Source organism: Sander vitreus, chromosome 11, assembly GCF_031162955.1.
Source record: "Sander vitreus isolate 19-12246 chromosome 11, sanVit1, whole genome shotgun sequence".
Classification (NCBI taxonomy): domain Eukaryota; kingdom Metazoa; phylum Chordata; class Actinopteri; order Perciformes; family Percidae; genus Sander; species Sander vitreus.
This window is the reverse complement of record NC_135865.1, coordinates 24,602,223-24,620,532: the sequence shown is the minus strand read 5'-3', so window position 1 is coordinate 24,620,532 and position 18,310 is coordinate 24,602,223. Positions and strand designations below refer to the sequence as shown.

The 18,310-nt window shown below is 40.8% G+C and overlaps 1 protein-coding gene across 2 annotated transcripts in view; it reads right to left on the bottom strand.

The window, feature by feature from the left end:
* Positions 1 to 2,219: 2,219 nt before the first annotated feature.
* The window catches only part of mphosph8 (M-phase phosphoprotein 8), a 30,896-nt gene continuing 14,805 nt past the window's right edge, over positions 2,220 to 18,310 (bottom strand). The window contains exons 8-14 of one of the 2 annotated variants that reach the window (XM_078262486.1): positions 9,326 to 9,466; positions 8,795 to 8,881; positions 8,325 to 8,479; positions 7,876 to 8,027; positions 7,603 to 7,727; positions 6,299 to 6,382; positions 2,220 to 3,922 (exon numbers count right to left, since the gene is read on the bottom strand). In XM_078262486.1, coding sequence (XP_078118612.1) covers positions 3,881 to 3,922; positions 6,299 to 6,382; positions 7,603 to 7,727; positions 7,876 to 8,027; positions 8,325 to 8,479; positions 8,795 to 8,881; positions 9,326 to 9,466 — 786 coding nt within the window. In that variant the 3' untranslated portion in view covers positions 2,220 to 3,880. Of the gene's footprint in view, positions 3,923 to 6,298; positions 6,383 to 7,602; positions 7,728 to 7,875; positions 8,028 to 8,324; positions 8,480 to 8,794; positions 8,882 to 9,325; positions 9,467 to 12,265; positions 14,830 to 15,285; positions 17,651 to 18,310 lie in introns of those variants that run through there. The other variant, XM_078262485.1, reaches the window with a different exon arrangement.

Genomic DNA, 18,310 nt, shown 5'->3' with positions numbered 1-18,310 from the left:
TGCATTGTTAAAACCCAATTACCAGACTCTTGAAACTTGAGCGTCATTATGGAGGCAGACTAAACAGTTTAAAGTCCAGATTGATTTGAAAAGTCTGCTATAATGATAATAAAAATCAAAAAAATGAATGGCAGATTTAATGCTCACTGTGATGGTTTATACTGTACATCTCAAACAAGTTCCAACAGTCTGTGGTTGATTTTTGTCAAAATGCAAAAAATTATTGCCTGGAAAGTTGGAAAAGTACATTAAAAACTATGAAACACATCAGAGTGATTTGCAAAATGGTTGGGTTGTAATTGTAACATATGTAATAAATGGGCTAAAACATGCACTGGAGTCTTTGTTTTTTCAGACAATCCACAGTCCTCGCAAATCCAAGAGCAGTTTCACATCTTTGTTGTTTAAAGTCTAACAATGCCATCACTAATATTCCCCTAGTTTCCAATCACACTGATTGATTCTGATCACAACCCCAGTGGTCACTTAACTATAGAGCTACCCAGATCCTGCTCGTCTCCAAAAACTTACACCAAAACAAATCACAACTTTTTCCCACATTCTCGGGGGTGGGGGCTTAACATACATGCATGCATGCCTCCACATTGCAGTTAAATAAGTAAAAACTAAAAAACTAAAGGCTTGTTACAGAGTGTCAGTATGATAGAAGGTGTTGTTTGGTTAGATTTTTGGAGCATCCATAAAGCTGTTAAAACTAAACTGAGCTCAGACATCATTAGGCAAGAGGTATAGGCAGCTCTACGGTGAAATGACTGACATGAATATGCTCAGAAAGTGACACAAAAACAGGATGCAGTAAGAAATCAATCTCACACCTGAATAAAGACAGATTCACGCAAGGAAGAGTAATAAAAGACAACTTACAGGTGCACTTTGTTCTGCCTGTGCTTTGAAAATGGATGGGACGGCCGTGTCCTTCAGACGCAGTACCGTCTTTCTGGTCGCATATTGCATTTTTTCAACGTAGTCCTCCGGTGCAAAATGCTCTTCGCAAACCCGATACTGATTAATTTTGTCGAGAGGTGTTGAAGTATAGATATCCAGAGCAGCTAGCCATTGAGTTCTCCGTATCACATTAGATGGAATTCTGTGAAACATGACATTCGTGTATGTCCTTTGCTTGTTCTCACAACCTTTTGCTATGCAGGCAATTACCATGTTTGCTGTAACTGTAGCTGTAACTTCTCAAACTCAACACAATCCATTCACTATGTCTGCTGTAGGAAAAATAGCCAACTAATATTTACGCCGGTGTTGTGCCAAAAACAGACTGCCTGCCGAAATACGACTGCACGCCGCTAGAGGACAATGTTGGTCATGTTGTCCCGATATCCAAACCAAGAGTAAATAAAATGTTATTAAAAAAGTGACTGTCCCATTTTTGAACGATGTTGAAGGAAGTTGGGTGGGAGGTTTCAGGTGTTGCGTGATATCTCTGCGCCCAAGTAGCAATGCTTCGCCCCAATATAGTCCCAAATCATTATCTCCTAGTCTTAATCTGCATTGCTATTTGTACTTGTGAATACGCAGGCCACAATAAATAATACGTTTTTGTTCGTTTGTTGTTGGCTCACTTTTACTCACGACATGCTATCCGGCAACAAAGGATTCCATTCACTATGCTAAGCTAAGCTAGCGGCGGCGCTAAGACAATGCATGCACTGAGACAAAAATGCGTTTGCCCACCGATCTAAATCTAGGGGAGACGGTGAACCCCTATTTCAAAAAAAAAAGAAGTGGCGTGTTCCTTTAAAGGGAGGGTTCTTAGGAGAATTGAACTAAGCCAGCGGGGTGAATACGTACGTGCTGTTGTTTATTCTAAGATATTCTGAATAGGCTTTTGCACTATAATGTAAACACAAAAAACTTAATCTGCATTACCTTTTCATACAAGGCTATAACCTCATTAATCTGGTTCTTCTTAAAACATTTTCGATGTTGTCACTGGGACAAATCACAAAAAAAAATTAAAGCTTTAACTGGGGTCAAGATTTACACGTGTCCTGCTGAGCTGTTGGTCATAATCTTAACAGTCAAAAATAGGAAAACTGGAGGTGCCTTAGTAGCTTACTGGGTTGAGCATTTACCATCAAGGCTGAGTCCTTACCCTAGTGGCCCAGGATCAAGTCCAGCCCATGGCCCTTTGCTTCAGGTCTTCCCATCCTGCTTGCCTTTTCTAAAAATGCCTAAAAAATAACTTCTTTTAAAAAAAAGTTTTTTATTTCTCCTTCACTTTTAATTTTGACAACAAAAAAACACACTTATGAAAACTGTGGATATTAAGGCAGCATGGAGAGGCCTCATCAATTTAGAGTTTCTGACAAAAACAGCCGTTCATTCAACACTGCAAACAGACAATGGATAAACATTTTAACAGAATTGTTTAAAGACATGCTGTCCTGAGTTATGTTCATAGGCGATATCACACAGTTAAAATCAAGGCGTGTTCCCACAACATTTGGGTTCAAAATTCAGAACTAAAAGATTGTCAGAGAGTGAGGAGAAGCGTTCATTCAGTTTTGATTGGCAGCCCGGGATGGACAGGCTCTGTGTAGTATCTGTGCAAAGATGTCTGAATTCTGCAGCCATCAGTAGGTGAATAACAAGCTTTTCAATTTAAAAACCCCTAACCTTTTTTTTAGGAGGGCGGTTGATGGTAAGGTTTTAGCCCTTAAAACATCAGAGCTTTTTTACTGTACACACTAAATAACTTAACCCACTCCTACAGTGGCACGAAAAAAGCAACAAAAACATTATCAGTCATCAGATGACGCTTTAAAACCGTATATATACGTATGTATATATTTATAATTAGTATGTGAATATGTGCAGTCCAGAAAATATAAACAGCAACTCAGTGCATGGAATTCATTAAAATGTGCAACATCTTTCTTTTCAATCACCTCATTCTGGTGTATTCATTTTTGGAAAAGTGTTTTAAAGAAGACACTGGGCCAGCAGAGGGGGATGTGTGTGTCTGTGGCCCAGGAGAGTTGGAGTTTGAACTTCTACCTCTCTTTTCTACAGTGTGTAACTCCGCTGACGACAAACTGGTCGCCGATTTTGTGAAACAGAAATATGTTACAATCTAGTTTGGCAAGCAAATATGACGAAGAATTTAAACCTTGTTTGGGTGTAGGAATATACATAATTGTTGTCAAAGGAGCAGTGCCAGATTTAACATCCAAAACGCATCATAAAATCCTCTGGGGGGGGGCAACACCGGTACACATGTTAAATAAGTAATAAAGTAACAGGAGCATTAGCTTGGTCCAAGAAAAAATGCTAAACATAGAAATAAAAGTGATGGTAAATTCCCCTCTTTATGTTCTTTGAATGCACCCAAAAACTCTGTCAATCTACACACACGTACAACCTAGCTAGGTCTACAGACAACACACGCATTTATCATATCCACGCTGACGGAAGGTGGAACTCGGAGAAAGGCATGACCCAGGAGGGTTTCAGTTTTGGAAATTACTCCAGATAAAGAGGGAGTTTTCTGACCGCCTCCTTACACCTGGAAGCTGCGAGGCGATGGTTTAACCAGCGAATGGACGGGCTGCTCGAGGTTTAATCAACAATGTTGAGATCCTCCGATTTGCGCTCCACATGTACGCCGACGCAGAGCAGTGGTGTGGACAGGACTCAGACGTCATCAATTTGCGCTGACGTCAGAGGAAGCCAGCTTTTAATTTGACTTCCCGGTGACGAGGACCCAACAAGCTCTTCCTCTCTTAGAAGACAATGAGCTTGGCAGATCATTTCATCTGCTGATCAGTATGTGTATGCGTGTGGTGCTTTGTTTTTTTTGTGTCTTTTGCTGTGTTGGCCGGGCTTGGCGTGACCTTTGACGTGATCATTGCAGCTGGACTCTGTATGCACAGATTAGGAGCTTGACCTGTGGAAAAATGAACAAAAAGAACCAATTAGCACACAGTCAAAGGATCCACAACCGCTTCATTACAATAATAGTAGACCTTATTAGCCTCTTATACTGACTGAGGCAACAAAATGGTACATCTGTTTTTGAAGCTAAACTGGAGAGGTAAATAGTAAAGCTGGTTATATTCTTCATTGTCAACAAATCCCATGAAAAGACCAAAACCAACACTGAAATGATCCCAATAACAAGTATTGTGTGTGTGTGTGTGTGTGTGTGTGTGTGTGTGTGTGTGTGTGTATATCTAAAGCCTGGTGTACCCCATTCCTCTGTGCCATAGGACTCCATTGTTGTCCAAAAACTATTAAAAACACAAATTATGGTGACACATACATGATGATGTCTCAGCACTGGGTGACTTGTTCCTTTAAACACACACACTTATTTTGAGTCAATCCCAAATGCACATACTGTACACTGTCCTGCTGCTGGAAATACTCACTAAATGTGTATTAATCCACAACTGAAAATAGTCCCAAACAAATGCACTTTACTCCTGTTTGAGTAACATCTGCTAAAAATAATTCTTTAAAAAAAACAAAATTCATTTCTTAGCGGTTTTTAAAGATGTACAGTATGTCTTCTAGGTGCCACAGACAAGAGTAGATACGTTGGAATACAGGGAGTGACGGACTAATACAATGTTGGTTTTGGTCTTTTCATGGGATTATTTGAAAGAAAGAAGAAACAGAATAATACCATCTTCATGCTTTAACATGAGCCACCATCACTGAACAGTTAGGAGTAGAAATTAGAGTAAAACAAACTCCCTTTTCAATTACTAGAGCTCTTTGTCTGATATGTTTTATATACTAAAAATTACTTTAAGCCCACACAGGCTTTGAGTACATTTCATTCCAGACTGGAACAATGATGTTCGCTCAGCAATTCTTTCTCTTTCAGCACATCTCTCTTTATCACTGGAAGGTTGCTGTAAAACTGTGGCACCCGAACAATGTCTGAGACACAGCATGAACTCAGAGGGCACACACATATTTGTGGTAGCTATATAACCTTCAAGTGATGCTCCAGCCAAACACTGAAGAAATGGTTTTGTTTTTGAGTTTGAGACTCTCCAAACCTCCAGGATTGAAAGTTTGCAGGGTGCTGTGTTGGCGTTCTGCTACAGGTGCAGGTAAAGAAGATGAAATACAATCCAGAAAGTCTTCTTTGAGTAATCCACCGTTCATAATACTGTGAAACAGGATTATACAACTCCGTAAAGTTGCCACAGCAGAAAAAATAAATCCTCTCCACACAATGGCAAGGTAACAACAGTAAAAGTACATTGTTCACGTTACAAAGTGAACGGAACAAATCTACCAGGAAATGAACACACTTGTCTGGCCAACGCGCTGTATTCTTGAATTGCATAGTGTTGAAACAGGTTTAACTCTTTCACAAAATGCAGTAGTCTTACTGAAATGAAAGAGGAGGCTGTTTTTTGTTGATGAAGCGATATTGTCAGTCTTAACAGGGCCTTTATGAAGCTGTGGTCAGCTTGGATTCATGTCAGTTACATTTCAGGGAGAAAACATCGAACCCACTTAAATACATCACAGTACACACACAGCGTTTTTACTAAAATCGGCTACACACACGCAGCTTCTTTCTCTGTCCTCAGTTACTCTACAGACACGTCTCCTGGCCTCTCTATGATCAAGAGTGCTACTCTGTCGTAGCTATCTCATTCAGACACTCGTCTAAGGACATAGTTAAAGTACATTATCTTGACATTACTATGACCACACACCTGCTGACTAATTGATTATTTATTCTTCCTTTAAAAGGGCTAAACGCTATAATGCTCAACCCCAAAAACCACCTTTAGTCTGTATGATGGCCTGACTGGCAGCTAGGATTGGGCATCGAGAACCGATTCCTACTTGGAATCGTTTCAAAAATTACAATTCCAGTGGAATCGTTTCTTTATTGGAATCGTTTGGAGGATTTGGTTTCAAATCTGATCATGGGTTCCAAATTTAACATGCTCGAGTTTTGGTTTCCGTAGCGGCCAGGCGCTTGTTGTGTTGCAGCTATGGAGCACAGTAAGCGGCTCTAGTGTGGCTTTATTTTACGTTGAAAAAGCCGAGTAAAACTGCAACCCACCATTGAATCAAAAATAAAACTTTCCTCTTATTTATGAAATAAGCATGTGACCCGTTTCAACTCCACCCCTCAAAGAATCGGAATCGAGAATCGATAAGAACCGGAATCGAAAGGAAGAATCACGATTGGAATCAGAATCGTTAAAATCCAAACGATGCCCAACCCTACTGGCAGCAGAGGCTTTTACGTTTAAAATGGTCTGTTGTATTACTGCACTTGTGTCACCTTGGCTGTTGGTGCCTCTGCTAGACGTATGAAGAGTCTGTTGATGCCTGGAACCGGACTGAAGGAGTAGATGAAGTGACTATCCTGAATGTTTGAAGACACAAATGAAAAAAAATAAGGAAAAATAAGCAAAAACTTACAGTAACTCTGAAGTACATGCATACACAGTCTCCTGCAGTGTTGTAGACAAGACCAGAGTGTGTTGAGACCACACTGCATGACACACTTGCGATCAAATGTGGAACAGTACAGAATGTATCAAACAATTATTCAATACTTAAGTCTTCACTTTTCTCCTGTCTTTTCTTAAACATTATAGTAGTTTTTTTTCTGTTGTTTTTGAACTAACACGCCTTATTTAGCCGTCTCAGTCAGCGTTGCATTGTTTTCTTGTGGACGTGGTTTTGCAGGTGAACTCTCCCAGACAGCCACAGCCTCCTTTACTCACGCGTTCCCTGTCTTGGAGTGCGTGTAAAGGGGGGCCGGGATGGGTGACAAATTACAATGAGTCAAGGTATTTGTTGCATATAAAGCAGAAAGTTTTAAATCCAATCCCAGTAATGATTTTAACAAACATCAGACAATGCACAGGCAAGTTAGTGATGCACCCGGATAGCTCAGTTGGTAGAGTAGGCGCCCGTATATAGAGGTTTACTCCTCGACGTAGCGGGCCCAGGTTCGACTCTGACCTGCGGCCCTTTGCTGCATGTCATTCCCCCCCCTCTCTCCCCCCTTTCATGTCTTCAGCTGTCCTATCAAAATAAAGGCTGAAAATGCCCAAAACATAACCTTAAAAAAAGAAAAGAAATTGTGATATCCCCGTATTAGGGGTCTAAATAAAATTCCAAGTCCTCTTTGTCAGAGAACGAGACAAGAATGAGTAAAAATGCAGCTGATTCGGTGACGAGATCTTCAAAATGTGGTCTCGAGGCCGATCTTTAATACAACACTGGTTTCCTTTCAAACACTTGTGCAGGTCTAAGTCATTTGAATCCCGTGTGGGAATGGCAAACTCATTCAGTAAAAATAAAAGCTACCATATATAGAGATGTAATCAATGAAGGTAAATAGCTACTGCAGAAAAAATAACCACAGTGCGTAGTATCAATATGGGGTTTGATATAAAGAAAATCTTATGGACTGTACTTAACTTTTTTTTTTAATGTTTTCCACTTTCGATTGGCTGCTTTTATTTTACCCATTTGTATTTTACCAGCCTTGTTTTTTTATTTGTTCCACTAAACCACTTGGTATATTTAGCTAAGTGCTGTGTAATTGAACTGCTGTTTTTGTTGGGAACAAACCAGGAAGATGGGCAGCTGGAACTTGTCGTTGAGCACCACGGCGTGAACGCTGCAGGGTCCGCAGAGCCTGGCTGTGATTTCATTCAGGAAGTTGGCGTGGAAGATGAAGAGAAGGATGCCCGAGCCTGGAATAGGAGAGAGGGACAGAGGTATTGTGGGAGAGGAAAAGAAGGGAAGGATAAAAGGTAGAGTGTCTGATTAGGTTGTGTATCTAGAAATGCAACCAACTGTTAACAGAGTAAATGACCTCCAAACTGAAAGTTTGTGGTTTACCCTCTGGTTGTGGCTGTGACTTGAAGCCAAACTCCAGGGAGAAGTCTGGTCCCTCACAAAGCCTGTGGCAGGCAAGAGGGAAGACGGGCTCCAGCAGCACCAGACGAGACTCAAAGTACGCTCGGATGCAGTCCTCCGCCACACTGGACAGTCTGAGGGACGGAAAGAAAAACAGTCTGAAAGACTTTATGGGCAAGATGCATGAGAATACAGGATGGATAGAACACAAACACTCCCTAAAATGCAGGGAGTCAATTTTAAACTGCTGTGTAACCAAATGCTTCTATTGTTAATGGTCTGTATTTGTAATGAAGTGCTGTGTGGCATCAATGAAGTATTTCAATTTTTGTCTCTCCTCCAACACACCAATCACACAAATCAATTTGTAGACTCCATCCCTTCCCCAGCATCAGTGTTGAGGGAGGCTGGAAGCTGTGGTTAGCACTCACATGCTGATGTGGTCCTTGATGAGGTCGCACACCATCAGGTTGTTGCCGAGCTTGGCAAAGTACATGGCCGCGGTCTTGTTTTTGGACACAATGTTGCAGTCAGCTCCGTACTCCAGCAGGAGGCGCACTACGTCAGCGTTCCCTCTTTTGCATGCCTGACGTGGAGAACAGGAAAACATTTACCAACACAACGTGTGTCCCATGTACCGATCCTACCACTGTAAATCACTCGGGATAAGAAGCCTGAAGGTTCATTTAAATGTTCTTAAAGTAAAAGAATTGTTTAACATTTTAGGAAATACTACTCGCTTTCTTGAAAAGAGTTAGATGAGAAAACTGATACCACTCTCAGACTGGGAGTGTTACTGATCTTCTCATCTAACTCCCAGCAAGAAAGCAAATAAGCATATTTCCCTAAAAGGTAATTGAACAATTTGCTTCGGAGGTTTGTGTTTGAAGTGCAGCATTACCCTCATCAGTGCTGTCTCCCCATTTAGCGTCTGAGCGTTGACGTAGGAGCCCGCCTCCAACAGGATAGCAACAGTTGTCAAGAAATTCTGACAGAGGATGGAAATAAAAATAACGGTGAGAAGATACACAGAAGTGATGACTTGGTATGATGTTACCTATTTCAAAAAGTGTATCGCTAACACATTTGTGAAAAGTGCATGAGAAGATAAAACACCTTATTTTGGGAAATAAATGACGGTGCAACAGTAAAGTTTTATACTTTGGGGCAGAGCAACAAGCTGTACATAACACTGACATATGATCACCTTATAAAGATTTTATAGCTAAGGTGTTAGCAAAACCGTGGCTTATCTAAACATTGAGCAGACGTGTCGTTGGCCACCTGATGAATTAAAGTCCAATATTTACTCTCCTTTTCGCTTTTGCGTCTCCTCCCAACTCCTGAGGTATATGTCTGAGACATCTAATCTAAATGAAATACAGTGGACAACATCACAGTAAAATCCTCATCTTGGGTGAGAGGCTGTTACCTTTTCAGCAGCGTGCATCAGCGCTGTGGTGCCGTTCTTCTGTCGTCCATTCACCCTCACCCCCTTCTTTATCAGCAATCTGAGAATGTCGTCCTGCCCCCCCGCTGCTGCCAGCATGCTCAGGGACATACCGCTGACATCCTGCGGACAGACAGATACAAAGCTACAATGTCACAGATGAAGGTCTAAGACCGAAATGCATTTTTCTAAATAAATTATTGCTTGGATAATGGCCAGTGTGCGGAACTTTCTCTAAGCTTTTGATCTGCTACTTTTGATCATATCCTACGCACCTGCCCGACAAAAGAGGTGTGCAAAAAAGCTTTCCTACGTTGCACAGAAGAAGGGGGTAAAAATGAGCAGCTTCTCACTGACCTACTGTGGTTTGTTAATTTGCAGTTCGTATTGTATGCTGAAAAGGGAGAAGCACTAAATCTTAAACCAAACATTTCTCCAAGGGTTTTTGAATTCTTGCGATAGGACATTCCTTGTACGGTACAATGGCGGACAACATAAAAGCAAGGTCATTATTATTTTGTATACATCAACTAAATATAACCCTTTTAAAAGCTACAATATCTCAATGTTTGTGTTGAGCTATTAAGCATGACTTTAGTTCAGCACCTGCAGATGTTAAAGTTCCCATTCCAACATGCATAATGCAGTGAAGTAATAACTCACTTCACTGTTTGAAGGCCTCATAGTTTACTATTGTATTTGAGGAAGACTTTGCGTTTATGTCAATCAGCTTCTGCACAGGATTTATGGATTCCTAAAATCTTGAAAATTCTGTCTGTATTTAAATATGTTTCCATGAGTCCCTCAGCAGAAAAAGCATCAAGCAGTTTATCATAGATATTGAATATAAAAAAAAACAACCATTGTTCTCCCATGAATCCACTTTTCTAAACTTGCTTATCCTTTGCAGGGTTGTGGGGGGCAGGAGCCTATCTCATATGACATTGGGGCAGAGGCCTTTTACACCCTGGACATGTCATCAGTCTATCACGGCAGACACTTATATAGACAAACCATTCAGACATATTTTTATGTCTACAGGCAACTGTGGCACTGTGAGGTGCCAGTGCTGTCAACACTGTGCAGCCCCTAACTATAGCTTTACAAAGACAAAACACTTCAACTTTCTAACATTTGTATCTTGCCCTACAGCACAAAGTGACCACTTAATGTTTGCGATGGAAGATCAACACTAACATTGACTCAACCATTACTTGGTCAGCTGCGGAAATTTTGGTTTGTTTGGGCAGCATTTACTGAACTACAAATCCATCACTTTTAATGAGATCCCTTGGTCACCAGAGTTTCATGTAAGAATACTTACTGCCTCTTCACTGTAGCTAATATTTTGTCACACTGTAACGATATGTTTAGTTGAATGTGGCTTAAAAATCATTACTACAATTGCATTGTGAAATCTACTAAATATAGTGTCCTTTGGCACTTCATATACCTGAAAGTCTGACAAAGCAGATAAAAAGGTAAAAACATTAACATCAAACCCTGTAAAAACAAAGTATTTTTCATTACACCAAAATCTTCACATTTGAATACAATAAGCATTTTATTGTACAAGCTGAAGTTATACCTTACTTACAATACTTGATAAGAAGCATTAACTGAAGGCAACATAATTACAACAGGATGAAGAGTAACACGCACTGGCTGCTTATACAATAGCAATGTAAGAAAGTTATCTATAGAGAAAAAGTTGGTGTGAATGAGTTACGGTGCATTCAGACAAAAAACTAAGAAATCTGGCAATTTGCCGTGGGGTGGGGGTGGCTGAGTGTCAATGAAACAGCCCATTTGTGTGTGGTCCTGTTGCGTTGTCTAGCCCCCCAGTGTAGCACAAGTAGAACTTATAATTCACAATTACTGCTTTCCGTCAAATTGTTTCTAGATCGACGTTTCCGACTTCACGTAAGGCAGCTTTATTTCACAGGGGCAGAGAGGAAGAAAAGAGACGAGCGAGACATAGCGAGTGCTTTGTTGATGCAGGAAACATTCAGCTATTACAATACTATTAACCCCAACTCCCGGGCACACCCGAGGGTTTTTTACCCTCAGTGTTTTTAAAACTTTCTTGTGGCAGCTATAAAGGCAGTGATGTTTCGTGTTAACTGTACGGGATTCTCACACCGCCTCAAACCATAGCTCAAAGTCTGATCTCCGCTTACATGACTGGCTACTGCAGCGTGATGTTGGGTTGCGTTTCTTCAAAAGTTGAGTCGGTCTCAACTTTTTGCGTTTTTTTTGCGTGTCCCCCCCTTTGGCAACCCCAACGACCTCCATTAAAAATGAATGGAAAGACCTGCGTTTGTCGCCGGACAGTCGGACGGCCAACGCAGGCTGTCTGAACGCGGCCTTAAAATGGGTTTTCTGACGTCTCATGTAGGACACTAATGGCTTTGATATGAAAGGGTGAACACTGGGTATTCTAAACAGATTCAATACAGCAACCAAGGATACCACAAAATCGTTGTCCGTGACAAACAGCAGCAGTGCTATCTGGAACTCTTAACCATAACTTCAGTTCCTTTTGATCACAAAGAAAATTTTAAAATTACTGTAGACTACATGTCCTTTCCAGGTGTCCTAATGAAGACATCTGAAGAGCCAACTGACCTGACCAAACAGATCCACATACCTTGTTGACTATCCAGTGTAAAATAAACGCTGCAATGACCACGCTTTGAAACCGAAATGTGACGCCCCCGTTTAGCTAGGACTACGGTTTCAAAGCCTGTGAGCCTGTTAACAGTCTACTAGTGATAAATGTAGGTTGAAATGTTGTTCAATATCCTTTTTAAAACCTCAAACAAGGTCTGTATGTGGGCATCTGGGCTAGATGTGATCACATGAAAAGGAAAAAATCATGGAAAAAATTATCGAGCAAATAATCAAAATAAGGCAATCTGATCTTGGCAACTGGATATTAATGTCAAACATCCACATCTTAAAAGCATAAAACAAAGTGATACAAATGAGACCAATGCAGTGTAATTACCTCAAATTAAAGCATATCAAATATGATAAAGTATTTACATGTTATACACAGTTGTTGTATAGTGATACAAAAATTCAACCAAACCTTTCAGCAGCTAGTTGATACACATGAAAAAAAAAAAACATAAATGAAGATCATGAACATTTATCAACAGGATTCTCAAAGAAAAAAAAATGTTTTTCATAATTAAGAGTGCAAATTATGCAAATGGGGCTCTTAATTGTCTAACATCAGCAAGGAAGGAATGCCATCACTGCTGCAGGCTATCACGCGCCATCTACAATATAGGCGGCTGGCTAAAGCAAGAATACAGTACATTTGGGCCAGGCATTTGGGAATCATGTAAAGCAAGTCTATGCACATCTATGTTGGAGTGACTGAATGCAAAGATTTGCTGGTAGGTTTTCTATTTGTTTTTGATCATCATCATAATTCATAAAAATGCTACTGAAAACAGTATAGGCAGAAAGATAGATAGGTGTCTCAGTACGTTTTTAAGTAATGAAGAGGAAAAATCCTTTTGGAAATGTACAGTCACTGAGGCTACCTTTGCTCAGTGCTGGTGGGAAATGACCTGGTCACACATTGACTGGGGAGTCCCAAACAATTCAGCCATTGCTTTCACCTTTTTATTTTTTTAAAGAATACTGCATTTGAAATTGTGAAAGCATGTTTGGGTGCCACAGTGGCTACTTGCCACAGCCAATGACAGGTGGCAGGTTGCAAATCCTAGCAAAATGAGGTTCACATTTACTAAATGATTACATCTAAATTAGAGTACTTTCGAGAGCGTTACATATTTGACTGTGAAACATATGTTTATATGCAATCTAACCATATAAAAACATTAATAGCCTTTTCTGAGCCAGAGCTACAATACAAATGTCCTTTGTTCCACCCATTTCATCTATATTCATGCAACAGTACGCCAATAGCTTGGTCCGGTGGACTTGATTCCGAATACTTTTTAAAAAGTGTGATAAAAAGAATGGCAATGCAGTCTGTAATTGTCAAGATCTGTATGCCTACTGAGACCATGGTTCACTGACAGTACATTTTACAACAATTAACATCCACTGAATTCTTAAGCCCCATATAATGTGAGGTTAAAAGCGCAGCCCTCGCACAGCTCTAAAATCTCACAGATCACTTATTTTAACACTTATTTTTTGGAAGTCCATTACAAATATCTACAGGGACAGATAAACGGGACCATCCCAATCTGTGTTTGGATTATTATGAGTCTCTGGTTCCTGGCCTCCACTTTCTTTGGTGGCGACAACATGCCCTCTTCTTTTCATTGACTGAATTGAGTTATGTACAAAATATTTGACTTCCCTCCATGTTCTGGTGTTCAAGGCAGGTTCAGCAGCTAAACATGCATCACAATCCTTTTTGCCTGGCACTTTGACCAGTTTACAGAAGTCTCCAAACTGCCGCCTCACCGCAGCCTGTTCCTCCTCACTCCACAACCTCTTGTTTCTCTTTTGAGGCTTGACCGCTGGAGTAACTCCTTTTCCTGCAGCAGACATAGTTTCCTGTACAACAGGTGTTCTGTCAAGAACACTGGGTCTATGGATTGTTGGGACAACCTGTGCAGTTGTAGGGGCCCTACATGGTGAAAGGCCTGTGGGGTAAGCTGGTGCACTTGAATGGTTCAGAGGAGTGAATGAAGAAATGATAGGCCTACTTCTGTCATTTAGTGCTGAGAATTCAGGGACCATTGGTGAACTTGTAACACTTGTGAATGTAGGAACCATTGAAGTGCTTGGAGCAGTAAAAGTGGAAAAATTAGGAATCATTGTTGAACCTGTAGTGTCCTGGGGTATATACACAGAAGATGGTGGCATAATTGTGGCATTCTGCGTATAAGATGGAGACAATGGCATAATTATGTTGTTCTCTGATGTGTAAGGAGGAGGCATTAGTGCATTTGTAGTGTTGTGTGGAGTAAATGTAGGAACCACTTGTGTATCCGTAGCATTCAATGGTGTGAAAGTAGAAATCAACGGTTGACCTGTATGGATCATGTTTGCACCAGTAGAACACAAGGATGTATAAGTTGAAGTGATCTCTTGGTGGAAGTTGGTTGGAGCCATTGTCATACAACAATGTGAACTTTCCCTCAGGTGATCTGGATGCACTGTTGTCAGACTACAGACGATGTTTGAGTCTTCCAAATCTTTCTCTGTGGTTTGCACTCCAGCTTTTGGATCCATTGGACTCACATTTACATTCCCTTCAGACATATGCTGGTTATTTCTCCTTCTTATCGTCTGTAGAGTATTGTGTACATAGTTTTTGACGTCCGTCCAAGATCTTCCACCAAGATCTGGTTCAGCAGCTATGCAAGCATTGCACTCCTTTTTGCCTGGAACCTTCAGCCCTGTGATAAATTCACTCAAGTAACGCTTCACTGCAGCCTGCTCCCTCTCATTCCAAGGTCTTCTCTTTAAAGCGGCCTTCTGCACAGTTCCTAAAAAGATAAAGAGTGTATCATGGTTATATAAGAGAAATAAGAATGCAGTAGTCTCTCAAAATAAAATTATAATACCGTTAACTTTAGAGCTTGACAGTTCATTCCTGATCTTGGGAAAAGCAAGATTTGTTTCATCAGCTGCTGTTTCCAAGACAGTTTGATATTGTCTAAAGCTCCAGAACAAACAACTAAATAGACCTGAGTGGAGACTGTTTTGTCAAGTCCTGAAAGGGATTGAAAAAATTGAAGTTTGAACATCTACTGTTCCATGACAACTGAGAAAACTGAATCTGCCGATGAAGACTGGGTGATACCGTTCAAAGTTCCGTAACAAGCAAGTAAGTGATCTTAGAGTGGCGATTTCTGTCCAATGTCACGTATACATTGAAAGCACTTTGTAATCAAACAACAGATTCATGCAAAAGAATATAAAAGGAGCAAAAAGGTACTCACCATCACTTGCAGTGCTGGGTGAACCTGATGGCAGTGTTCGATCCATCTTGAGAAGTTGTTTGCTCACTTCCTCCAGCTGTGATGCATTTTTTGAGAGGCTGTAACACTCCTCGCTGCTCTTTCCTAACAGCTTGGCCACTTGATCCACTTCGCCTTCACTGAGGCTCATTAGCTGCCAGCAGCTGGCAATTTGCTCTCTTAATGATGAGGACAAAAGTGCTTCTGGGTTTTTAACTCCACATTCCATTGCAGACCTTCGGAAACAATCCAATCCTCTGATGAAGGATGGACCTTCAGTCCGTGCAAACAGGTATGGGTTTGTTTTCGACACACCCGCCTGTTCTCGATTTTCAATGAGTAAGTCGATTGACAAAACCATCCTTTCTGTTAGCATAACCAGCATGTTCCTCCCATACTGACCCTCTAGTTCTAACCTGGTGAAACTGCTACCAAGGTCAAGCTCCAATTTTGTGCTTTTCCTTATTTGATCTGCAGAGGGCACAAATGTACCCATACTCTTTTTGCAAGTGTAAGTTTGTAAGAGCATTCTACCAATATTTCCTACCCTTCCTCTGTTAAACAAACACACATCTGCCAGAGTGGCCTCGCTGAGCTTTTTCCATGTTGACAAATTAGGACTTTCTTTTAACTCCTTCCTAGCTTCCTCTTCTTCCCCTGTGATAAACTTGTGGAGTTTTATCAAATCTTCTGTCACAGTTGATTTGTCTACTTCCACTTTCTTGACTTCTTGCTTTAGAGATAATGCAAGAGCTTTGCGTGAAAAACACTCACTCCATTTTGTATCAAGAAGTTGTATGAACTTTTTCACTTCACTTTCAGTTTCACTGTCCTCTGTCATGCGACTTTCCCCAAAAGCTATTTCCGCAGCTCGTTTCAAAGAGTAGCCGATCTTTGTGACAAGGGAAAAGGTTTTAAACTTACTGGAACTGGGGTCAAAACCACTAGCTTTTTTGGCCCCTTCAATGGCTAATTCAAATTTGGATGGTAGACATATTTCATGCAAGTACTTCACGCTCTTGTCTAGCTCATTTACAGCCACCACAAATCTACCCAGTTCCCTCATCTTTTGTGCAATATAAGCAAACTGGGACTTGTCATGGTCATACTTAGCAGACAACGCATTGCCATATTTACAAATAAGTGGGTCATTTCTGATGTGCCTCGAGATGTCATCTTGATGCATGATGTGAATAATCTCCTCACAGCCTCCAGTTAAGAACTCGGACATTGGAAGCAGCCGGGAGGCAGCACTGTGGACTCTGCTTCTTTTTGTCCCGTCAGAGGATTTCTGATCTCCTTTTCTGGCCTTACACGACCGCTCATGTCTCCATAAATCAGTTTTCCGATAAAAAGCAAAACAGTGCTGGCAAGGCAGGAAGTCACGAACCGATACACTGGGATTTTTAACCTGTTTCTTGGTCACAATTTCCCCCTCGCCACTTTTGAGAACTTGGCAATTATGTTCATAATCTCCTTTATTGCGAATTTGGTCAAGCAAAGACTGTCTAACTTTGGAACCTTTGGGAAAGTGTATTGCATGGGCAACATCTATTTCCTCTGCATGTTTCTTTTCTAAGTGCTTTGCAAGTTGGGTAAAAGCCATTTTGCAATATAAACAGAAGTGCTTTTTTCCTGTCTCTTTTCTCTCATCACCCACTGTGCTAGGTATTGTTTCAAACACTTTCTTACAGGTCCTTGAACTGGATCGTGTTGGTTGTTTGTTGTCCACAGATTTCCTGCCGCGCCTTTTAGGAATCTCCTTTGTGCCCGACTCAGACAGAACTTGATCTGTACCATCTGACTGACCTGCCATCACATGCTCTGCCTCATCACTTGAGTAATTTGCTTCCCCAGGGGACCTTTGCTTGTTAGCTACACCCTTTGGTTCCGTTTTGTCATCGTCCTCTGTCAGCATCCCTTCTGCATTTCTGTTTAGATTGGAATAATCAAAGTCCAAACTCATTTTACTTGATAAACCACCATTTGTGTCGCCTGACATCGCGTTTTCCTTTGCTTGCTTCGGACCTTCTTTTCCTTGACTTTCCTGTTTGGTAGTTGAATCACAAGCAGCGTTTTTGGATTCAGTTATATCCTTTCCACCTGTTTGGACCTTTTCATTTTCCCTCAGTGTCACTTGCTCAGTGTTTACAAGGCAGCTTGGCATTTTTTCGCCATCTTTTGGACAATCCAAATCTTGTGGGATATTGGATTTTACTCTTGGAGTACCCTCTTCATTTCTTGCACTGTCAAGGTTAGAAGTCAACCTAAGAGCATCGCTCGAACTTCTCTCTTCAATCAAGCGCCTCTCTCCTTCAAATGACCTCGTCTCACCAATAGTACAAGCCTGTAAAAGAACAAGCATATGTAAGACTCATTGCCAAATCAGACCCCATGAATAATTTGATTGAGTGAACTTAAAACACAGACCCTTTCTAATAAAAAATGTAGGGGAAAGAAAAAATAGAGCTAAATTTTGTTTGAATTTTGGTTAAGTAGTGGTGATAAGCCTCAAGACTTTTCTTTTCGTACCGCCTTTTTCAAAATTCTTTGTACATTTTTTAAATTGCTTTTTAAAAATGCATCAGCACCTTGGCAACGCCCCACCAAGATCCAAGCTCATTCAAACAGAAGTCAATGTGATGGCCACACATCACTTTTTAGCCCAACATCGATATCAAAAAACCCCTGACACCTCTCATGTCTCCAGTACAAAAACCACATGTGACCCATTCGAGAACAGTTAATGGCTTTATTGGATCAAGCAGCGTTTTGACATTGTAAATGTCTAAGCAAGTATATGTAGTCATGGGGTGTAGGATGAAATGCTACATGGGAAAAAACAGAATAGGCACTAATACTACACCTGCATTCATGGCTTGCAATCAAAACACATAATTGGGTTACTTTTGATGCCATATACAAAATGTTTTGGCTTAGCATAGCTGTGTTTTTCCAGTAAGAGCTATAAAACTTGTGACTAGGTACAGATGCAAAACATGGGAAC